This window comes from Gavia stellata, chromosome 14 (genome assembly GCF_030936135.1).
Source record: "Gavia stellata isolate bGavSte3 chromosome 14, bGavSte3.hap2, whole genome shotgun sequence".
In the NCBI taxonomy this organism is placed as follows: domain Eukaryota; kingdom Metazoa; phylum Chordata; class Aves; order Gaviiformes; family Gaviidae; genus Gavia; species Gavia stellata.
The window spans coordinates 9,073,371-9,097,218 of record NC_082607.1 but is presented as its reverse complement, the minus strand read 5'-3'; the positions used below and the strand labels follow the sequence as shown (position 1 = coordinate 9,097,218).

The 23,848-nt window shown below is 35.1% G+C and overlaps 1 protein-coding gene across 3 annotated transcripts; it reads left to right on the top strand.

Annotated features, from left to right (window-relative positions):
• Positions 1 to 257: 257 nt before the first annotated feature.
• PHF6 (PHD finger protein 6) lies at positions 258 to 23,107 on the top strand. Of its 3 annotated transcripts, none has more exons than XM_009815344.2 (11): positions 258 to 290; positions 1,275 to 1,454; positions 1,660 to 1,761; positions 5,309 to 5,442; positions 5,757 to 5,800; positions 15,299 to 15,462; positions 15,641 to 15,784; positions 17,017 to 17,121; positions 17,958 to 18,091; positions 18,753 to 18,882; positions 19,175 to 23,107. In XM_009815344.2, exons 2-10 carry the CDS (start codon positions 1,317 to 1,319, stop codon positions 18,880 to 18,882), a joined length of 1,095 nt encoding a protein of 364 aa, XP_009813646.1. In that variant the 5' UTR covers positions 258 to 290; positions 1,275 to 1,316; the 3' UTR covers positions 19,175 to 23,107. The 3 variants fall into 3 exon arrangements, with proteins under 3 accessions (XP_009813646.1, XP_059680259.1, XP_009813644.1); XM_059824276.1 differs by having other exon boundaries at positions 15,296 to 15,462; positions 22,143 to 23,107; XM_009815342.2 differs by having other exon boundaries at positions 15,296 to 15,462.
• The last annotated feature ends 741 nt before the right edge of the window (positions 23,108 to 23,848 follow it).

Genomic DNA, 23,848 nt, shown 5'->3' with positions numbered 1-23,848 from the left:
TGATATTAGTATTATGGGAGTCTGACAGCACTGAGCAGCAGACAGGTTTGCCTATGCAAATTTCAAAGGACAGTCGTGCATTTTCGTGCATTGTAGCGCAGTCCAGATGTATTGCAACTCTGATATTGTTATGGCTGAATTTTCTATTTTTTCCCCAACAGAAATACCAAACTACATGGTGGCTTTTCTTATTTAGGTGAGTCTAATGTAGACACAGGCTGAGGAGGACGCTTTTATTGCACTTGTGGCCAATTCTGACAGGAAGGCTCAAATCTCCACAGTAAAAACCTGTAAGCAAGTCTATTTGAAGAGGATGGTATTTTCTTTCGTGAGAGATGTTGAAACAAATTAACACAAAAGCTACTTAATACTGGGCCAGGAAGCACATACACTTGTTAGGCATTTTCACTTTTGAACTTGCAGGGTCTGTCTGTTTAGGGGATTGGAACCTCGGTGTTGTATTTTAGTCGGTAACACATGGAAAGTTTGTGATTCATGTTGAGTTTAATTTTAAGTTACTTTTCTTAAATGAGAATAGCAGCTCTCATGCGCTTACTGAAAACTAGTATGGTACTGCTAAGTTAACTGTGGGTCTTGAAAAGGTTTCCATTGCAGCCCTTAGTCATAGATCCTTCTAAAATTTTGTCCCTAATGCTGTTTGACTAGCCACAGTGTATCTGTGAAATACCTAAAATGGTAACGTTTTATCTTCTCATCTCTACCCTCATCTAAGGGTAGTTACTCATCTGCCGTGCTACTTTGTGAGCTTTTACACTCAAAACCTGTTCCAGCTCCTGTGTTGGGCTCTTCGGTTTTGCTTTGCTTCTGTTTTTGAAGAGGTTCAGTAGCATGAATTTTACTGCGTGCACAGGTAGTGCATGTTCTACAAATTCCTTTGCTGTAATAAATAACTATAGGAATGGGATGAAAGAGTTGCAGTAACTTTTTCCTCTAACGATCGCTGTACTTGTTGTATGTTCCATTTATTTCTTCTTTTCCCTGTAAGTTTTATATTGGTGTCCAAAGTTTTATATTAATGTTCAGACTTCTTTGCCTAAAGAACTAATGCTGCTTGCTGATACAGTTTCATTAAAAGTTGGGAAAATACTGCCTCTGCTGGGTGCATGTTTATTTGGGTATATTGTCGTAGTGTAAAGAACAGGATAAAAAGGGACAGATCATTTTCAAGCAAACAATATTATATTTATAAAACTGTAAGTTAAATTGCCTTTTGTTGATGTTAACATGCTGATTGCACCTTTTTTTTTCTGTAGCATTGATAGGATTGAAGTGGCATTCTAAGGTCATTTAAAATCATGACAAGCTCAGTCGGACAGAAAAAAGTCTCTTCAAGACAAAGGAAGTGTGGTTTTTGTAGATCTAATAAAGATAATGAATGTGGACAATTATTGATGTCAGAAAACCAGAAGGTGGCAGCACATCACAAATGTATGGTAAGTAACCCATAGGAAAAAGGAAAGGAATGTAGTGAGGTAGTAAAAGACTACAAACAGATGAAAAATTCAGCCAGCTGTGGCATTGGCACAAATGATTAATCACTGTAATTGGAAATTTTTGTGGGTTACATATATATATAAATGTTCTGTATCACTTATAACCTTAAAACTTAAAAAATAAGTGTTGTTTTTATAATTTTAGCTGTTCTCATCTGCACTGGTATCTTCGCACACTGATAATGAGAGTCTTGGTGGATTCTCTATTGAAGATATTCAGAAAGAAATAAAGAGAGGTACTAAACTGGTAAGTCTTTATTTTTGGCTCTTGAAAATGGAAGGTGATATTTTCTTACTTTCTGTAACGCTTACCACAAAGTTGTTCAGTGTGTTATATATATGGCTGGTTTTGGTTTTTTTAAAGTGCTACCTTTGTTTGAGCTCTAAGGTAATGGACAACTTATAGAAGAAGATGTTGAAGTAAAAATGGTCTCAGATTTATGAAAATAAACCTCAGTAGATATGATTATACTTATATTGAAATGAAATTTAAATGTCAGTTAACTAACACTTGAAGTGTCTTTTGGAAAGGATAAAAAGTAGCTTGTTTATTTCAGTCAACTTCTGCTTTCATGTAAACGTGTCATTTTAAGAATTGTAGCTTAATCACAGAACTATTAAAAAAGAAATCCAGCATTATTATTTTTACAGTCACTTTTTTCTTCATTGGCAAATGTAGATGGTTGTAGCAGATATGCATTTTTTCCAAACAAATTTGAAAACTCATTTACAGAATACGCCCATTTTTCTTTTTGATGGGCTGCATATAAACAATAGCATTTTCTAAATTTATGTTTCTAATTCAGTAATTTCTATTTAATATTTTCTGTTAGATTTCAGAAAGAAACCCACATTCTAGGGACCTAGCGAGGGTATTATTGTGCCTTTACCAGTATTTGGTTTTGCTGCCAAAATCTGTTTTTAACTACCAAAGGTACTTTTATTGCTTCCTTTTATATTGATTTAATAGATGATTCTGTGAATATAGACGTCTTACGAGGTATGTGGGTACAATAGTGATTACAGCTCTACCAAATTAATGAGAGTTGAGGAGCAATGACTTTTTTCAATTCCCGAGAAGCTAATTCACGATTTTTAATTTTTTTTTATTTAGAAGTAGTTGTTTTCCATTTGGGGAAATGAGTGAGGCTTTTAAAAAATATTTTTAACAAATGATCAAGTCACTCCTTACATTAAAAATTTTCAGCTTAGTTATTTAAAGCACTCTTACGTATTTACCAGTTCTTGGACTACTAGGAGTAGTCCGAAGTATTATTGTAGAACTACAATTACATAATAGTAGTCTAATATTTCATCCAGTGTTTCATTTGAACCTTTCCCAATGCAGGGAACTTTATTTGCTCTAATTAGCTGACGCATAAAGAAATAACTATTCACAAGTCATTTGTGTTGTGACTAGGAATTCCCAAAGAACATGGTAGTAAGTGGAACTACAGATCGTGATTCTTGGGTCTCTTAAATGTTTTTTGAAAGTTCTTTCTTTTTATGTCATTGGTGGTTTCTGTCTTTCTGCTTCTGAATCTCTTCATGTTCCTTCGCTGATGCAACAGCTGGATGTATTCTCAGAGCTCGCTAGCTGTATATGTATCAGGCACTTTGTTCAGCTTTTTGCAGAAAACCTGGATCTGGTTAACCGAGTAGATTCATAGTCCTGAGATGTTTCCTATTTGGAGAGAATTTACAAGATAATTTTAGATCTTAACTTAGGTGCCTTATCTCTGTAGCTGTCAGGAAACTACAGCTCTGAATTACTCTCTGGAGGAATCTGTCTTTCTCCGTTGACTCGTATAGGAATCTTAAAGCTAAATGTTTATAGTTAGCCCAAATACCCCCTCTAAGGTCTGCTTTCTGTTCCAGCCTGTTCTTTCATGTGGGAACACACTGAGCAAAAATATCTCAGCATGGTGCACTGGGTTAGGTAATTACATTGACAGCTTGGACTAAATTTGTCTGCTGACAGATTTGACGTAGTTGTTCTCCTTCAGGAGGTACTGCTGCTGACCAGGTATGCACTGAAAATCGAGGCCTGTTCGTTAGTGAAGTGATAATGACTGACACGTAGAGCCTTTCTGATGGTAATATATTTCTGTCTGAAAAGTTTGTAGGTTCAAACCTTAATAGGCCGCTCATAAAAACCTGTGAAGTCTAAATATTTAGGAGTACAAGGCACTGATATTATTATTTCTGTTAGCTGTGCATGGGAGAATATTTTTTAAAGAGCTTACCTACTTTGCAGCTTGTCAAACTTCACATATACCTGATATAACTTGGGAATTGATTAATCTGTTGACAGTGACCATTTGGACAGCAGGACTTGTACCAATGGGATAAATACTTTATTACTGTCAGGAACATAGACCAATAAGTCAATATAAAAATTCCTGTGGTCCATCATGGTGTTCATAAAAAGAAAGTTTTCTTTTAGTCATTTCTGGCTTTAAAAATCCTGAAATACTGACTAAAGTTGATTGGATGGATAAAATTTCAACCTAGGCTTTTATAAAGAGCTTTGATCAGCCATTATTATATATTAAACCGTAACGTATAACACATTTATGAGGTAAAATACCCATACAAATTAGATAACAACTAGGGAACGGTGTATAGCTATACCATTTCAGAGCTTGCAGAGGAGTAAATGGAGATTATCCAAGGCTTTGACATTTTTACTGTTCAGTTAACTTTGTTAAAATTGAAAACCAGGATGGTGATACATAACTTTGGTGGTATATTTATTTGGTGAAACTAGCAAGAAGAACCTGACTAAGCTAGTGCGGTGGACAGAAAGTGTATTCCACAAAGATATGTGTAGGGAGTATCCTACATTGCACACTTATGCTTATGGATTTGGAATTAATTGTAACTTTTCAGGAGCATGAGCAACGTGCAGGATACAAGCAAAAAGCTCTGGTTGTCTTGGGAGGGGAGTTTAATGGGAAATTCTGAGATTGTTGGGCAATATTATGTCAGTAAAAAATAATACAGAGAAAACTATTGTGATACTATCAATTACTTCCTTTCCTACCACAGTATAAGAAGGACAGTGAACAATTTAGAAGCATGATTGTTGGTGTATCCTAAGCAATGATGTCTAATATGAGAAGAATTAATTATTGGGAAAGAAGAGTAAAGCAACAGGTTCCCATTTAACCTTTTCTGCAATATGAGTATAAAGAGCAAAACTTAGTGTAGTTGAAATAAATTCATTGTATTTAACAAATATTTCACTAAATTCAGTGTCTTGGAAATTACTTAAGGAAATAACTGCATAGAAAAAAGAGGTAAAGTTCGCTGCTGAGGCTAAGGTAAATTTGCAGGTCATCAGTATTTCTGACTGCAAGATTCATGGCCAAATGGGTGTCTTTTTTTTTTTTTTTCCCCATCCTATCTTCTTAATGTAATTCAGAATTAAACAGGTACAACTTATGATTTTAACTTTTCTGGAATGGTTGGTACAAACAGACTATCCTTAGGAGTGGGATATTTAGGTGAATAGCTGTGTCACTTTCATCAAACGTGTTCCACAAAGGTAAATTACTTATTTTCTTCATTGAATTTATAATCAACGTATGATGGTTATTGTACTATTGCATAATGGCAACAAATTTCTCCTTGATTTTAAAATAAATTATGAAAAACACCCGAGAGCAGGAAGAATAATGCCAAGTGCATAACTCCATTTATTTTGTCACCAGGAGTGGTAACTATGTTATTTTTGAACTCAGAAATACTAAGCCAACAGTAACGTGAATTGTGCTTTCTTTTTCTTTCAGATGTGCTCTTTATGCCATTGTCCTGGAGCGACCATTGGCTGTGATGTGAAAACATGTCACAAGACATATCACTACTACTGTGCTTTGCATGATAAAGCTCAGATAAGAGAGAAACCCTCACAAGGCATTTACATGTAACTATTATTTATTTGCTATGTTTATTTTTGTATTTATATTTCACATTCTTTGATTAAAAAGAAAAAACAACAACAAAGCAAACAAAAAACCCCACTTTGGAATCTAAACAAAACTGTTGCAAAAAAATTCTGATTATGATTGTGGCATTCAAAATAGCGATGTGCTAGAAAAGCATATTTTCACTGCAAGATTTGTATATCAGTGAGTCTTACAAGTGGGAGAAAAATGTACTGGCATTTAAATTTAAAAGATGAGTAAATAATCTGTGAATCGTGACTGACTTGACAGTTTTCAACTACTTTGTTTATAGGATTTTATGTCGAAAACACAAGAAAACTACGCATAACTCTGAAGGTAAAATTATTCAATATAAATTTTTCCCATTGTAGAAAGATACTTGGTTAAATTTAATTTTTCTGGAGAATATAAATGTTTTCAGTAAAAATTAGAACTACATTTTTTTTGAGAAACAATGAGTTTGGAAGCCTATCTGATTTCTGTATTTTCTCTAAAAATTATTGGTTGAGGTGGAGAAAAACCCCAAACATAAATTTTAGGATGTTCAAAAGATTTTATGTTCTGTCAAAACGAAGTTTGGGTAAAAGTAATGCATTCCCTTCTGGGAAGAAGCTGGCTTATATTTGTAGTTAAATATTCACAATATTAACATCTAAAATATTTTGTCAGGTAACAGCTGATTTTTGCTATTGCTAATGTTCCTGAATAATCACTCTTTTTTTGAACTATTAAATAGAATTTATCTCTTCAAATAAGATGGACCCAATAGTAAATGAAAAGGTTTGTGATCAGATCACTTACAGATATATTATTGAGTCATTCTGATAAACAAAAAAACCCTGTATGGATACACTCATAAAAGCTGTGCATCTTTGCAGAGGAGAGTAGTGAAATGCATGAGGGGTGATATGCCACAAAGGTACATAAATCATGTGGTCTGTTAAAATTCCAAACTAGTTGTGCTATTGTGTGTTTATGCAGGTTTTTTTTTCTTTTTCCTTTTTTCTACTGTATCTGAATTTGGGTAAGCAAACAGTTGTTAGTTTACTTTTTGCATTACTTTCAACTGAAATGTTGTCAGATTTAACTAATGAGGAGTATGTGACTATTTAGTGAAGATCAAATTTCATAAATTACTTCAGTCTTTTTCTGCCAAATGTATTTTTAAGGTAATATACTACTTTTTATGCTACGGGTGTAGATATATTAATGGTAAGGTTTGGATGTTACTTCGATGTTCAGAAAGATATTGAAGGCAGTAGAAAATCCCAAATGAAACTGATTTTCATTTTTCTTTTAGTCTCTTTAAATAATTATTGTCATGTGCTTTGTATAAAACACCCTCTAATTTTGCTGTTACTAGGTTTAAACAAGAAAAGCAGTATACATGTTATATTAAATCTCCAAAGACACAGGTCCACGTTATCTTGTAGTTTGGCACTTTGTTTCTTTGTTTCGGGGTTTGTTTTGCTTGTTAGCAGAAACAGAATATGAAAGACGTTTGAGTCCAGAGAGAGAGAGAGAGATTAAACTCTTTAACTGATATTTAAACATAATCTGATACTTACTCACAAATGGCTCAGTGTTTGACATCTATTGAACAATGCCTCTAATTCTGCATGGAGCCCAATGCCAATGGATGACTTTTTCTGCTTGGAATTCCTTGCAGGATCTGAACTTGTGCTTTTCTTCAAGAGTTTTCAGAAACCATTATCTCCAATTCTATGATGTCATTCTCTAACAGCAAAGACTTTTAAATTTTATATGGATATATTTGTCTGAGAAGACATGGGAAAAATTACTACAGAGGCATAGTGGCTTTTTTCTTAAATGTTGATGATGCCAGTTCATTAAAACGTTAAACTAGAATCATCCAAAAGACTCTTAGATTGAGGGTAGGAGAAGGAGGAATAAACATCATTCAGAAAAACTTGGTCAAAGAACCCCATAGTATCTTACTTAGTATTTAACTTTGCACACATTTTTTTTGTTTAAAATACTTAGTTCTGTTGTGCTTTACGCTTCTAGAAATACGTGTAGCTATACTTCACATTTTTGTTTTCTGTTTTTTGTTTAATATTTGACTGAAATTTTACCCAGTGCTCTTTCCGAAATAATATGTTCTCTTTTTAGTCCGTACAGTTTAGGGAACTATACCCATGGAAAGTTATGGATTTGATAATGCCAGAAGCTGGGGCTATTTTGTGATAGACCTCCTTCAAGTCAAAGAAAGTAGAAATATGTATTGCATCTGTCTTATGGAAATGACACATAGCATTGCATAGCAATGGTATTTTGCTACATTGAAAACTGATTATCTTTAGATGACAGAAATATACAGGGTGATTTTCAGAGTTTAAGAAGGGACTTTGGAGGGTTTCTTTCTTAATATTTAAATGCTGAAGTTTGCTCAGTGAAACGGTGACTGGAAGATGTTGGATGGTGAAATTAAGCTTTATATATGTATTTTGTTGGTTTATTTCTTGAGGAAAATGTGAATATCAAAGAGGAATTGAAATGTGAAAGAATGGTAGTGTGTGAAACCAGAAAGGACTTGCAGAGAAGAGTGAATAGACTAGCTAGGGATACTAGATGCTAACATAGCGGCTTTGTGTTTTTTCTCTTGTTTTTGTTTCATTTTTGTGAATCCTTGCTTTCAGCAGTGTTTTCCTAGCAGAATAGTTAAAGCTCATCTGTGGTTATGTCACTCAATGTAGGTGCACAGAGGCACTGGAATTGTCAGTCCTTTTTCATGGAAACATACTGTTCCTGCTCTGGGACGCTGGTGGGTTTTTTTTCTCGGTCAGTGTAGAAGATCTGTTTTTTTGTTGTTTGTTCTCTGTATCTAGATTTAATTGTTGCACTCAAAATATTTTTACTGTGTCACTTCTATTAGGGGATGTTGGAAGAGTTTTTAGGAGTGTTTGGTTTGGTGCAGTCCAGAACAGTTTGTTTTCTGTAGGCAGTACTGTTGCATAATCGTGAGATTTTCCCTTCCCTTCCCTTCCCTAGAAAATAGATGCTTTGGGGGCATACTTGTTCAAGTCTGAAATCTGGCTAATGTACCTTTTGTTAGAAGTTCTAGTTTAAAGAGAGTATCTGTTAACCATTTAATAACAGTTCAAGAAAATTTCTTGGGGCTTCATGGAAATGTGGTTGAAGGACCTATGTTGGAATTAAAGTTACCCAGTTAAAACCTAATAAAAAGGACCTCTTAGATGTTATTTATTGCGGTCATGAAGTTCAAGTGGCGTGAGAATTCATCGGACTAAGTATCTCTACTCATCAAGACAAAATTAATGAGCGCTGGGAATTCTTTTTCATTTAATTGACAGGAGTTGCTGAACTACCTTCTGTTTTCTTTGAATATAAAAATATGAAACATGGCAGCAAAGTACTGTGCTCTTAAATTCATCATCTGTTTCAGCAGATTGTTGGGTTTCTCTATTTTATCTGTATGGCCTAGCTTTCAGGTGATATAGAATACGAGAATTGTATTTCTCCTGTATTTCCTTTGCGTATATATATTTCGGAGTGATTCTTCTGCGTTCCCACTAACTGGAAAAAGGACAGTAAAAGTGAGGTACTCTCATACTTCGCACTAGACTGTGGCTGTGAGGTCAACAGATTTGAAGACACCTGCTCAGAGGACCAGACCAAGTTACTGAAAGCTTCATGTCTAGATTTTTGTCTTGCTGTTTACAAATCTTAACAAAATAATCTGACTTGAACTTCAGATAATAGTTTAATTCATAATTTAGGCAAGCCGTCTAAGTTTTCAGTACCTAATAGGTTACAAGAATTGGTGCCAGTGCTTTCAAACTATCACAGCTAACTTAGTTGAATTACTGTTCAGTTTGATACAATTGCATTTATTCTTTTTGAAGAATAGAGTATTGTTGAACTAAGGTTTTGGAACTGTTTCTTGGAATTTATTCCAATGTACTGGAAATAATTGTTGAAAAATTTAAGATCTGGTATCTTTCAGTTCCCTGCAGGTGCGGCTGCCCTGGCCCCTGTGTTGAATTGAAAACAAATTCAGCTGATCAGGAATAGTTTAATATAAACTAAGATAAGAATGTAATTTCATTCTTCTGTCACATAGTAATAAAACAAAGAATAATGAAGACAGCCATGTGACTATCTATTGTTAATGTTTAAAACAGATGCTTGGGAACTGTGGGGTCAGAAAATAGTGTCCATAATTCCTATTGTAGCTCTATTCAAAGCCTCAGGGAATTATGTTTCCACAATGGAAGTAAGGACATTCCCTGTCTCAGCATCCTTTTCATCTTATTCTAAAGATCAAACACAGAAATCTGTGCTTCTCATACTGCTCAGTAAGTTGAGACAGGATAATATATCTCTGTGAGACCTATTTAGAGATGCTGCAATCTATATCAAACCGAGTACTTTTTCAAAGCACTGTGCAAGCCAGAGGCTGGCAGGAAAAACATCCAAAACCTTTTGGCATTATAGTTGGGTAACATCCTGATTCATCTTCGGATTCTTTAATCAGTGTTTGCTCACAGTTGCGTTTTCTGTAACACTGTTCACAGCATAAGCTTGTCTACCATTATATGCATTAATGCAGTCAGGTATAAAAGTTTCCATAATGTTGCAGCTCAGTGTCGTTTCAGTTCTGCTGGTGGATGGTTACAAATTCTTCCTAGGCTCCGCTAACTCAGCCTTCTCGTTGTCTGTCTTATGGAGCATGCTGCTCTCAATGTGGCATCAAATGTATACGTAGTGTTAGGACAAAACCAGTTGGTCCAGGCAGTAATTTAGCAACCTCCTATGCAGTCCGTTACAGACTAATGAGGTATTTTACAGAAGCATCACAATGGTGTTTTCTTATGGAAAAACGCACAGCTAATGGTAAAGGAAAAAATGTAAAAATAATGTGGTGAATGGTTTGTCCTATCTGAGGAGCTGTCCTGTGGTGTTTACATTACAATTCTTCCTATCTAGGCAAAACGTTATACAAATAGAAACTTGGTCAGCTAACTCATACTTAACAGGTTTATCATACCAGTTGTCATAAGCTTTCTGATTATGCAGATAAGCTAAGTGTATTGTCTGTCTTCAGTCTTTGCCAACGATTGCTTTTAAAAAGCAAAGCATTTAGGTTGTGTGGTTATGAAGGACTGTTTTATTAATTTTCTATGTTAAATGTACTTAATTAAAGAAATAATCTCAAGTACTTCATAACATAGATACTATCCAGTCGAAAATAGCTTTTGGACAAGAGTCATCAGTTCCTTGAGGTATATGGTACTTTTGGAAAACATCTTAGTGATGGGACCTAAGGGGTAATTTAATTTTTTTCCTTTCTGCTCTTACTTTCTCCAGTTTAGATATGTTTCATGTAACTTAGTATTTTTCTATTTTTTTTAAACAAAACAAAAAAACTTAAAAATTATGTTCAGCATTTTGATTGTTAATTTCACATCATTTGCTGATAAAAGCTACTATTATTTCATGATCCGTTTACCTGATTCTGTATTTGCTTGCAAGGGTTTTTATGCAAATCTCTGGTTCTTATTAACGCTTAGAGATGCATTCACATTTTTATTAATTGACTACTGGGACGATAAGGTTTTCCGGGTTTTTTGACATTTCTTTTCAATTTAAAATAATTACGTTGCCACATATGGTTCATTGGGTTTCAGCCATGTTTTAAGGACATCTTGCTTTAACATGCTAAGTATTTTTTTCTTTCTCTGTTTTATTCCATTTCTCTTTTAAAAATCTAGTAAGGTTGATTTTGTTCTTTGTGATGCTTAGAGTTTCTCTTTTGTCCCAAATGCACTGTGAAACTTTAAATACATATGTGTGATTTGAAATTTACATAACAGCATGTCTAAGCCACTTCCACATTTTGACTTCTTTTTATGTACAGTCTTACTTGCAAATATATTTTGCCAGTCAGTTTTGTTTATTATCTTCCTCATACAGACTTAGCCCCCTTTGCTTCTGGCTCGCTTAGTCTATTGTTTAAGGTAATGTAGGAGGTGGATACAGAGAGCAGTGTTAGCCTTTATTGCACACATCCTCTTTTAATTTGTTCTTTCACAACCTTTAAATCACTTAATTCTTTTATTGCTTTGCTCTAACCTAGCTTTTGGAAAAGGGTGATTCCATGTACATTTCAAGCTGATGCAATACAGAATAGATCAGTGATATCTCAATCTCTTCTCTGCCAAGCCTTATTTTAAACAGCAAAACATCTTGATCCTTTTTCCTTCTAGTGATGATCAAAGGAGAATTTTTAGATTTCTCTCTGAAGCTGAGTCTCCCTGTTAACAGTTTATGTAATACAGCATTTTGCTAGTCGTCTTTTTGTGGTACTTTGTACTGCTTATGGATTTCTAAAATGCAAATTTGGGGCTTGTTGCTGCTCATCTTTTCTCTCATCTGAATTTACAGTATCGTGTTCTTAGGTGCTTTTGAAAATGCAGAATGTTTCCTCTTGATTTCTACCCCTAGCCCTCCTTCTCAGACCATATTGCATATTGAGCTTGTTTTTTCAGATATAGCATTTAGGGACTTCTGAAGAAAGCTCGTAAGATACCTCCTTTGAGGACTGTAGATAAAGTTATGTTGAGAAGATTGTGATGATTTTAAAAATCAATGCAGTAATGGGCTATGGGATGGGGGGCAGTTGAAGAATGTCTAGGGAATCTCAGGGGATTCAGAGTATGGGTGATATCCATGATAAAACGTCATCTGGTCAGGGAGGAGTTGAACAACTTTTTGTGTTTTCCTTAGTTCAAGCTGACATGAGAAGTTGGAAACACCCAACCATCAGATGCCAGGGAAACAGGGTAAGCTGGCAGTGGGCTTGAGGGGAGGGATAGGGCACAAACCAAACTGTATATGAAACAGTAAAGACCATCCAAGGCAGGTGTATTTTAAAGCTGGTTACAGTCTCTTCCTGTACTGTTACGCTAGTTCATGGTGCTGTTAAAAATGAGAGAAACTTTAATGTTTTGAGGTATCAGTCTTGCAGATAGATGTGGTAGAGCAGATCCTCACATCTCGGTGGTGTTAATCTGTAGGTCCATGTCACTTGTAGCAGGAGACCTAAATCTGCAAGGAATTTTATTTTAATGAAGGGGTCATGTAGCATCTAGATTTCAATGAACTCTGAACTTTTTTAGAAGTACTAGTTTCGAACACAGAAAAGGGGTTCTCCTTTGAGGGAAGATGTGCAATCTTGACCTTTTTTTATCTTGCACTGAAACCATCTTTTAAAAATACAACATTTTTACTTTTCGAATCTTAAATACTGTAATAATTGTAGACTAAAAATAGTACTTAAGAACTTATTCTATAAGGAGGCTGTGACATTTCATATAAAAAGTTGGTTTTCTTAACGTGTGCTTGGTTTTTAGCAATTATGATTCACTTCCAGTTTTGAAAGTGTGACTGTAGAGAGTTCGGGATATGCTTTAATGTTATTTAAAAAACAAGGGTGGATTAAGAGGTGGGAGGCATTATGGTTGACAGAATTGGTAAGGAACTTTGGAAAAAATAAGGAATGTTGGTAGATGGATTATCTTTTGCTTCATCAAATACAGTAGGGAAATCCATGGAATTATTTTGGAAGGAATATTTTTAACTTCTTACTGATGTTATTTAAAGGGTCACAAATTCAGTAGTCACATTTTTGTAAGACTTCTTTTCTAGAATAACCATCTATGATTTCTGTAAATGTGAAAGTAGACACAAAGATTCACAAATTTCTTTTAATGTATTGGTGGAGAGTTCATATGATGGGGGACAAGATAAAAGTGAATTCTTTTATTTGAAAGAGGTTTTTGGGTTGTAATAATATTTGCTATATGCAGTCTGAGAGGTACAGTATCTAAATTGCATAATAGTGCTTGGGGAATTTAGCAAGTAATGATAAATGAAAAATAATGTTAGTAAATTCTGAGAACAAAATGTAAAATGTATTGTTTCATTAAATAATCCGTGTCATCGTGTATTTTATTTTATTTTTTCAGACTAAACTAAATGGTGCTTTTGTCATGTAAATGGAAGAGAATAGGATATGTATTAAATCGTAGGAATGTTGTGGTAGATAGACTGTATTTTAGTAGCAGCTTGGGAATATCTGTATATAGCTGAGTAATCTGTCGATTTTAGCCAAAATAATTTGCAGATTTGTATTAATTTAGTCTCAAATTTTTGCCGCTTTCTAACCATACAACAGAGTAAAGCTTTGGGGGAATTACATTTCAGTATAACCTGTTGTGATGCATTTGGATTAGTTTTCTGTCTTTCATTAATAAACGTGCAAGAAGCTGTAGCTTTCTCAGGGATTAGCGACAGATACGATAGACTAAGCTTAATAGGATGTACTTGTATGCAAGGCCTCGGGCCAGTAGTTCAGTTATCTTCTGCTGCTCCGAGTTGATGGCTGTGGAATATGTTCAAGTCTTTGACTTCAAACTTTTGTGTAGCTGAGTTGCTGTTAATCATTGAGACAGAAATGTGATTTGATTTTTATGTGATAATAGATAAGAAAGACGAGTTCTGGCAAAGCAGCATTTAGTCTCAAAATAAGATGTTCTGTCTGGATACTGAGACCATAATATGATGGCGATAAGTGCCATAGTAATGCTTGAATAATAATACCACAGCAGTTAAGTGGCCCGTTAATGTATGAAGTAGATGTTCCAAATCTTCTGATTAGGATTTCCTTCCGTTTGGGGCTTACACTGATGTTTGTGGTTTGGATTTTGAGAAGCAAGTTCTTTAGTGCTGTGTGTGCATGTTTCTTTAACCAAGTCTGCTGAAATGTCTTTGCAGTTTGAGCAGGGGTGGGTGTTACATATTAAAAGCAAAAAGAAACATGCTCCTGTGAGCAGCTGATGGTCAGGGAAGTTGTTAGCGGCTGAATAGAGCTGGTTATTCAATATCAGATAGAACTTAACTAGATCATATTGGAAGCAATCTTAAGTTTGAGGAATTGATCTGTATTAACTGTAGAGCTTTGAGTAATCAAAAGGACAGTCTGCTAGAGTACTAGACTACAGTTCTATGCAGCATTCAGCAGCTGAGCTGACATTTTCAAAGGAACTTTTCAGACCTCTTTGGTATGTCTATATTAAAAATATACGTTCTTATATTCTTAATGGTCTATAAATACTTTATGTCGGATATTGTCAGTGTGGATGATTTTCTGTAAACTGGCGGCTGCTTTTAAGTGTAGATGTAAAAATATACTGTGACTAAAATTTTAGATTTGTTTCATGGAGGCAAAATACATTTCAGTTTTAAAACTTGATGTTAATGTTATAGCCAAAATGGGTGAATTTTTTTTTCTTAAGTCAAAAGGCATCAATAAAGCAAGGAGAGAGGTGTTATTTAGAAACAGTGGCATAATATCAAGGGCAATTTACACTGGAGTTATGCATCTTAAAAAAAAAAAAGTAAATTAAAAGCTTATTTCATGGTTGAAAACATTTTCTGGTTTCAGTGTAGTTTAAATGAGTCTTATTTTCAGTGGAGGTGAATATATGAATCTGAGGACACATTTTGGGTCTGAAAGTAGAAGTTGTAAGAAATGCTAAATCTTCTTCATATATTATATTATAAAGATGCAAAGCTGTGTGATATGTATAAAGAAGTAAATAACGTTTTCAGGATCTGCAGTTGCATGTTTGTAATAAATGGGAAGAAGTTACTACTTTTATTTCTGACCAAAATACTGAAAACACCGGTTATGTTTTTTCTTGTCTGTTTTTTTTTGGTTGGTTTAGTTTGTTTTGCATAAAATTTTTGAGAATGTTATTTGATGATGTTTTCTAACTTCTAAAGCAGATTTAGAAGAAAGTATCAATGAACACGAGTTGGAGCCATCACCTCCCAAAGGAAAAAGGAGGGGTCGTAAGGGAAAGCCAAGAAAAACAAATTTAAAAGGGCAATCAGAAGACACTAGATCTACGTCCTCACATGGCACAGATGAAATAGAAAGCAGTTCCTATGTAAGCAGTAAATATGCTAAACTTCTTAGAAGACAGAATTGCATATTTCTTATCTGCAAATGTATTTTTTATTAAAATTTGCATTTGTCTGAGCCTCCAGCTGGTGGCCACAGGCTTTTAAAATTACAACCTTATTTGTAAGCCAGCAGTATATTTTAGTAAAATGTTTTTCTTTCAGAGAGACAGGTCTCCCCACAGAAGCAGCCCCAGTGATACAAAACCTAAATGTGGATTCTGTCATGCAGGTGAAGAAGAAAATGAAGCTAGAGGAAAGCTTCATATATTTAATGCCAAAAAGGCTGCAGCACACTATAAGTGCATGGTATGTAACAGTATTGTTGTTAACCAGTCTATTATGTGAATTTTGTCTGAATTGCTATTATAGATTTTAATACAGTACCCTCACATGTAATTATGCATGAGTATTGTCTGTGTGCTGATGATCTCTTTAAGCGCTGAAGTGTTGCGAAGTGAGCAATTCATTTCTTTTCACTGTAGGCAATATGGATAAAAGTTGGCTATGTGCTAAGAGATGGAATTAGCTCAGGGAGACTATTTAGCTTATTAAAAACGCTCCCTTAGCGTCTAAATGCATACACAATATTTAAAAAGGAAAACAGAAAACAGTTTTGACTAAAAGAATCCACTCCAAAAATCAAATACCTTTACTCCACAGGCTTTCAGACAAAATCCAGGAAGAATCCATGAACTTCATTAACTTTCTGATCAGTGGATTCAGGCTGTGTGACTCAAGTAGAGTGGGACATGGAAGTTGTAGAAAACCCTTGCCTTTAGATGATCACACTTATAGAACTGTCAGCCTGAAAAGAATCTGCTAATTTCAGCAAACATGAGCAGATAGTGCTATCTTTCATATAATTTGTTCTATGAATGAGGTAGGGCTTTAAGTAACAAACCTCGGTGGTTCCTGTTGCACCTCAAAATGAATAAATAGTCCAGGCAATCTGTGGAGTATTAATTGTCTTCCTATACCTAGCCTCATTTAACAGAGAGCTGGTGTGTGCCAGTCTTAGAGTATTCTTCGCTACTTTGTGTACCTCAGCTTCCGTTTTAAGACAGTTTAAACTGAATATATCAGGATGATGATAGTAGGGATGGTACTTATGTGCTCTGTTGTCATCCCTCAGGGCTTTTCAGGTATGTTGACACCAGCTGTGCCATGAAGCTGAGTTATATATATGTCTCAGGGAAGGAAATGGAATAGTCCTGAAAAGTTCAGTGGTGTAATTGATAATATTGCCCATTTATTACTTTGTGTTTTCATCATGTCATTATTTCTTGCCTACTCCTTTGCCTTTTAAAATACATTTCTCCAAGGCAACAAATGTAATTAAATCAGTCAGGTGGGTATCAGAAGGAATACTCATCATACTAATTACTGAGTTAGCATGGGTTTTTTTCCTAGTGTGTTGGTAAAGCACATGCTGTCTGAGATCACAGAAGGGGATGTTCAATACTCAGTTATTCCTGCACATAAAACAATTTCTAATCATGTTGGTGAGCTGAAATTATTTTGACTTTCTTGTTTTACAGTTGTTCTCTTCTGGCACTGTCCAGCTAACAACAACTTCAAGGGCAGAGTTTGGTGATTTTGATATCAAAACTGTACTTCAAGAAATCAAGAGAGGAAAAAGAATGGTATGTCTGCAGAATGTGATGAATGTGTTACTGGTTCTACTAAGGTTTATATAGGTCTGCCTCCTTCCTTTTGTGAAACAGTCTTTTCCATCTGTTTCTAAACACAAAATTTAAATGTATTGTTACTTTTGGGACAGGTAGCCAGATAGGAATCACCTTAAAAATTAGTGGTGTTTGGGCATGTGTTATTTAGGATCCTTTGTGACGATGTACATAGTAAATTATTATTAGCCTTCCTGTAATTACAATAGAGTAACACCTTTGGATCCTGTGTTACTAAAAGCATGCTGTGTAAAACTACAAATACACTTAGAGGATATGTTCTTGCAGTGATGTGTTTCCAACTGTTTTGATGTTTTAATGTGAAAACATATTAACGCCTCAGAGATGGGGATGTTGGTAAAATGTCACATCGTATTTTATTAAAATTCAGGATGTTTTTAAAGTGGTAAGAAATGTATGGGAGGGGGGAAAGAAAAGAAACAACTCCTAACAATATTGTTCCTTGAAAAAAATAATTTAAGATTCTTCATATATTAACATACTAACTTCAGTGGCAATAAAATTATCTTGGAAATGCAATAATACGTGAAATCATGTAGCAATTTTCTATGCAATAGACAGGTAAATCTTAGTGTTCATATTTTAATAGGTTAGTATTATATAGTTTCTGTTTTACAAGATCTTTGATTAACTTTTCATTGGAAGGATGATCTGCCAGAGAAATTACTGTGTTCCAAAATGGTAGCCACAAATATGACGAACACTGAACTGAATACTAAGAGGCAAGAGACTGAAAGGCTAAACAGTGCCATTCTCTTCTTTCCCCTGCACAGAAATGCACACTTTGCAGCCAGCCTGGTGCTACTATTGGGTGTGAAATTAAAGCCTGCATAAAAACATACCATTACCACTGTGGCGTAGAAGACAAAGCTAAATACATTGAGAATATGTCACGAGGAATTTATAAGTAAGGACCTATGTAATTCTTGAATGTATAATGAAAATGAAGATATTTCATGGCACTTTTTCTGCCTAACCTGGCTAGTCAAGTATGTTATTAGAAAAGAGAATATTATTTCATTTAAAATGGTATTTTTAAGTAATTGTTGACTTTGCAAAGTATTTCAGTTACTGTGCTAACTTAAAGTTCTGTAGTAGTGTTGTGATATGAGAAATGAGAAAATTAATTGACTTATGTTTTCCACCTCAATTAATCTGTAATTTATATTGAGGAAACCCTGGATAATTTATGTCATGATTCCTCCATATTGATAGGTTTTGTAGCTTCTTTCAATTTTTTTGGAGCCTGTAACTTTCCATACTTGCTTGCTGAACTGCTGGCATTAGTGATTCAGCTGCAGTTTTGTTGCCAGTGTGGTTGTGCCCACGAGAGGGCATTCTCTGAGCAGCGTAGTAGCAGTTCTTGAAAACTAGAATTGATGGAAGTTTTGCTGGCTAGTCTTCAACCTTGTTTTCTTTCTCAGTTTAACTGATGCTTGACTGAAAACCATGAATAAGTTAAGAGTTAGCAATTGACTTGTAGCGCATCTCAAAACTAATTGAGAGAAAACTCTGGTTTTGATAGATATTCTCAGTAAAAGTCCTCACTGTTTCTTTTATTGTGCTAGACTCTATTGTAAAAACCATAGTGGAAATGATGAAAGAGATGAAGAGGATGAAGAAAGAGAAAGCAAAAGCCGTGGCAAATCAGGCACTGACCATAATGACATTCCTCAGCAGCAGCTCAATGGAAACTAGGTATGGGAGTTACTCCTGACAGATCTGTTACCGAGACTGAAACGCAATATACATTTAATGTAGTTTATTGCAGTGAAGTATTTAAAAGTAGTGTATGCAGATAAGTACTTTTTATTGGCATACTGTAGAAAAATGGGGAGGATTTGTTGTTTTTTAAATCCAGCTGACTTTGTAACAGTGTAAGAAGGGAGGCCCTCATTTCTATCGCTAAATATAGATGTAATGTCAGAACTGCTAAATGCTTTTCGGTATGATTTTAAATTTACTGTTGTTTTCATCATTTTTTAAACAGGTTCAAGGGACAGAGTTATAGAACTGGGAATGGCTAAGACATCATAACTACTAATTCTTTTAAATTGTTTTCTAAAATCAGAAAAGGGTTAGTAACTTTTTACTACCCAACTCTGTTAGAAATTTCATTGAACTGCCTGAAACGTTCATGTGTGTGAGCCTTCAGTAAGTGGCAGAGTTTTACATGTCAATATTATGTAGTTTGTAGTCTGCAGTGTCTGGAAAAAATGAAACACTATATAAATGATATGTAATATGTACAGTGTCAAAAGTTAAGGCAGACATTGAAATGAAGTAAGATCTATATTTCTGGAGTGAATAAAAACCTTAAGATTTGGAATGTGTAAGTTGTTTAGTGGATTCATGCAATGAGGGAAGGTCTTAGCTAGTTTAATTAACAACATGGACAAGTTGGTGGCAACAAGCTGGTACTTTGTGAATTTCGCATTTTCTTCATACACAAGTTATGGAGGCTATACATGGGAAAGCCGCTCTCTGTTTTTGCTTGCAAAGCACACAGTAGACAAGGACTCAGCGTACACCGAAGCACGCTTGAACATTTCAGGTTGTTCCTGTTGTGATTGCTCATTCCGCCCAGCATTGTTTGCGGGAGATTTACTTGAGCAGCTGTTGGTTCTGAGCTGTGAGCTTTAGAACTCATGCCAAAGGGCTGTAGTTCATTCATTCCCTAACAACCCACCTCTTTCTGCGTCCCTGATTTACAAAGAACACTTCACTAAGTGTGATTAAAACCTTACTATACAAATGTTTGGACTCTGCAGCCCAATCTCTTTTACTTCAGAGAGTTACAACTCCTAACTCATTACGGAATTTAGCCACCATATCTGACGTCCATACCTCAGGTGTTCTGTGTTGTGTGGAACACTTCATGTTTTGTCCAGAATATGCATAAAGGTCCCATATTCTGTAAGAAGAATGAGGAAGCAACCTTTTTTGCTAGATTGGTATTTATTTTTTAATCTTATGACCACTATATGAGAAACTTTGCTTATCATCCTTATTGTTTTAGTGATTATTTTTCTCTTTCTGTCAAGTCAACAATCACGTCATGGAATTCTACTTGCTAGAGTTTGATGTTCCTTTAGGGAATAATCAGATCTAGGCTATACCAAACCTAACAGATCAGTCCTCTGACTGCTTTCAAAACACCTTGTCATTTCTAATTGCTACTAGCTTCTTCAGTTGGTCTGTTACAGCACATTCTCAGATTTGCTTTAAATAAAACCAAAAAGCTGAATCTAGTCCACATGTTTGTCTGTTGCTATCGCATCACCTTATTGTTTGTTTAGGGTTTTGACTTGTTTCACTCTGAACTCCCAACAAAACTTCTGGATTTGAAGGAAGGAAACAAGCAAAATACACTGATTTGAGTATAAACTGCTACAGTTCTTCTGTGATTGGTATTGCAAAAACAGTTCATTTGTAACATGAGTTTCTGTAGCATTTTTTACTTGTATTTTTAAAAGATTTAACATGTGTCATTTGTCTTCTTATGCATTCCCTTAATGTCTTGAGGGACTCAATTACTGTGTATTGGAGTTTCTAACATTTTACCTGTTAGAATTCAATCAATTCTGTTTGCTTTCCTGGAGAATAATGCCATTTTGGAAAGAAATATTGCTGTGTACAGAAAATATTCAGTTACTGCTCTAAACATGATGCCATTGATCATTTTTATTTTGTATTTGTAACTTTCAAAATTAAAAGCGTGACTTGAATTGCAATGACAGATCGATTATTGAAATTGTCTATCAAGGTGTTTTGTTTCTCCTAGAATATGAACATTTTTCAGCCACTCAGAACAGTTTTAGAATGCAAAATAACATCCTTCAGTGTTTAAATTACTTCTAGATTTGTGCCTCAGACATGGCCCTCCCATGGAAAAAAGGCACTTTGTCTGCAGCTACTGTATTTTAACTAAGGTTGCATGGGGTAGATCTGCCAGCGTACTGAATGTATTTGAGACTGAGCTCTAATTCATAGTGTGTCAGTTGCTTAGTATAATATTCAGTCCAATAATGCATCTGTTATGAAATAAATTACCCCATTCCATGCCTCGAAGAACCAGAACAGCACTTTACCTTCGGGTAGCAGAAAAGTAAGTGGCTGGTTTACCTGTTACCTCTTTGTGCTGAGATGGCCTGACTGAACTGTCATTAATTCAGAATTCATGGAAACAAAGTCAAAAGCAAAAATCTTTTCTTACGAGCCTCAAATTTGTCATAACTGACTTCAACTCATGTATGCTGGGTAAAAGTGCCTTACAATGTAAAAATTGTATTTATATGTTCCCAAGTAGCATCACCTGCTGGGGAGTAATTCTGTCGTGGTGTTAATATTTAGAAGAAATGTACCTCAGCAGTGTATTTACTGTACATCTCTTATGTCCTTAATTGTAGTTTTAAAAAGCATGACAATGTATGATAGTATACAACATTTACATCATTTTTTTAAAGACAAAATACTGCCATTACTGTCTTTTTATGTGTATTTTAGCTTGGAATTTCAGACAGTCTGTCTGAAATTTTTTTTTTTTTGGTAAAGCAATGTAATCTTTGCAGGCATATATTGAAGATTATTCTGGAGCATCTACTGCCTTCCCAGAAATGTTAGAAGTAATGAAAGTGCTCTATAGGTGAAATAGGTATGTTTAAATTAGCTAGTTAAATTAATGCAGTCTATTTGTTACTGAGAATTTTTTTAATAGGCACCTTCTGCTTTCATCTCACAATCAGAGAACTCATGAATTTAACAGAACTTGTCTTAGGAAACTGGTTTCACTTTATTTAATTTTTTTTTTTTTGGCCTTTGGGCATTTCTTTTGCTCACAAGAGTAGTGTGTGCTGTTTAAGATGCCTGGAACCCTCTGAAAAGGGAGGTTTCTCCCCAACTCACTGTATTTCTATATTAACAGATCTCCCCAACTCACTGTATCTCTATATTAACAGATCTGCGATTGTGCTATACCAAGAAAGGACTGTACCAAGGAAGGACAGGCATCAGAAGGATATTGTTCAAATAACTTGAGGATACAGCTGGTGTAATGCCAGAGTCTCAAGGCGTGATCAAACACTATAGCAGTAAGCTGTGCTATCACTCCATTTCGAGGAAGGGTGAAAGGCCGGTTCAATATCAGCATCAGTGCAGCTAGCTAGGATGTGATAGATTAGGTGATGAAAAGATCTACTCATTCAGCAGGTGTTGATTCACAGGAGGTTCTGTGATAAGGCTCTAGTAGGAGTTACACCTACGCTCCAGAAAGTCTGATCTTTAGGTACAAAGAGCTGTGCTGATCTAGAATGGTATGATTATACCGAATCTGGCCCTAAAATGTAATATAAAGGAAGAGAGCTTGCTTCTTACTGATGCCTATATGAAAAATAACTTCATGCTAAACCAGAGTGAAAGATGAAGAGGTGATAATCTATTTGAAATATCAGACTTATCTGGCAGGTGATAATCAGTGCATTCCAAAAATATTAATATGCTGAATCAGATTGACAAGAAAATTAATCCTCATTAGATGAAATTAATCTTAAGAGAACTGAAAGTACGTTACAGCAAATAGTAACTCTCCTTCCATGTCACCAGAGACAGATTCCACTGTATTAGTGATGGAGGTTAAAAAACAGAACACAGCTCTTGACTTACATACTCGTTGAAGCAGTTTCTATGTATGCATATGTATGCACATTCATTAGTCAGCAGTGACATCTCAACCCTTAAAGAATCCTGGAGAACCGTTGCTTGTCAAAAAGCACTCAGGTTAGGCTAACATCTGCAGCTTTTGCTCTAGCATACATTTACATTAGGTGTAAAGACAAGGAATGTATGATAGAGGGTAAATGCATTCCTATCTACAATGTTATGTATATTTTGTTCCTGTTATATTGGCTTTACTTCCAAAGTTGTAGTTTGCAGTATTAGTTTCTTTTTATTGGTATCCTTGCATATATATATTCAATAAATGAGTTATGAATTTCATATTTGCATATCTGTCCTTTTTCTGAAAGTATAACTCTTAAAACTGTCATTTTAATGCATAAATGCAGTATTTCCTATTGAGGTTACAGGCCCATGAAAATTTTACCAGGAGAGAAGTGAGAATGCATACTTACAGTATGCCACTTACTCAGTGGTAACTCTGCATATTTGTGTATTCTTCTTAACTTTGTGCAATGGGTAAGCTGCTTTGCATTTAGCACTAGTTAATGTGAAGTGGCTGAGTCACTGGAGGTCCCCATTCTCAGCTTTCAAGAACTTTTTCTTCTTTTTTTTCTTTTTCAAAAGCAAATTAATTTAGACTTAAGATACCAAGGGAATGCAGTTACACAGCAGAAGAGCACCTACATGCAGGATGCACTTTAGAACGGTGTAAATGTAGTGTAAGAGATGAACAAAACAAAAGATCACTTGGAAAATGCTGGATTTGTCCAAATACATAACTGCCTAGAGTGAGACAACAATACCTTTCAGTGTTTTTAAAGTATCAAGAAATGTGATGGGGAAACTCCATAGAAGGAAGGGTACTATTGGCCTATTGATGAAGATTTTATTTTCTAAAAACAACTACACTCTCTTATGTCATCACCTTAAACAAGGGGACGATTTAATGAGCATAGTAGGTATTTACTGTGATCTGAGAAAAATCATG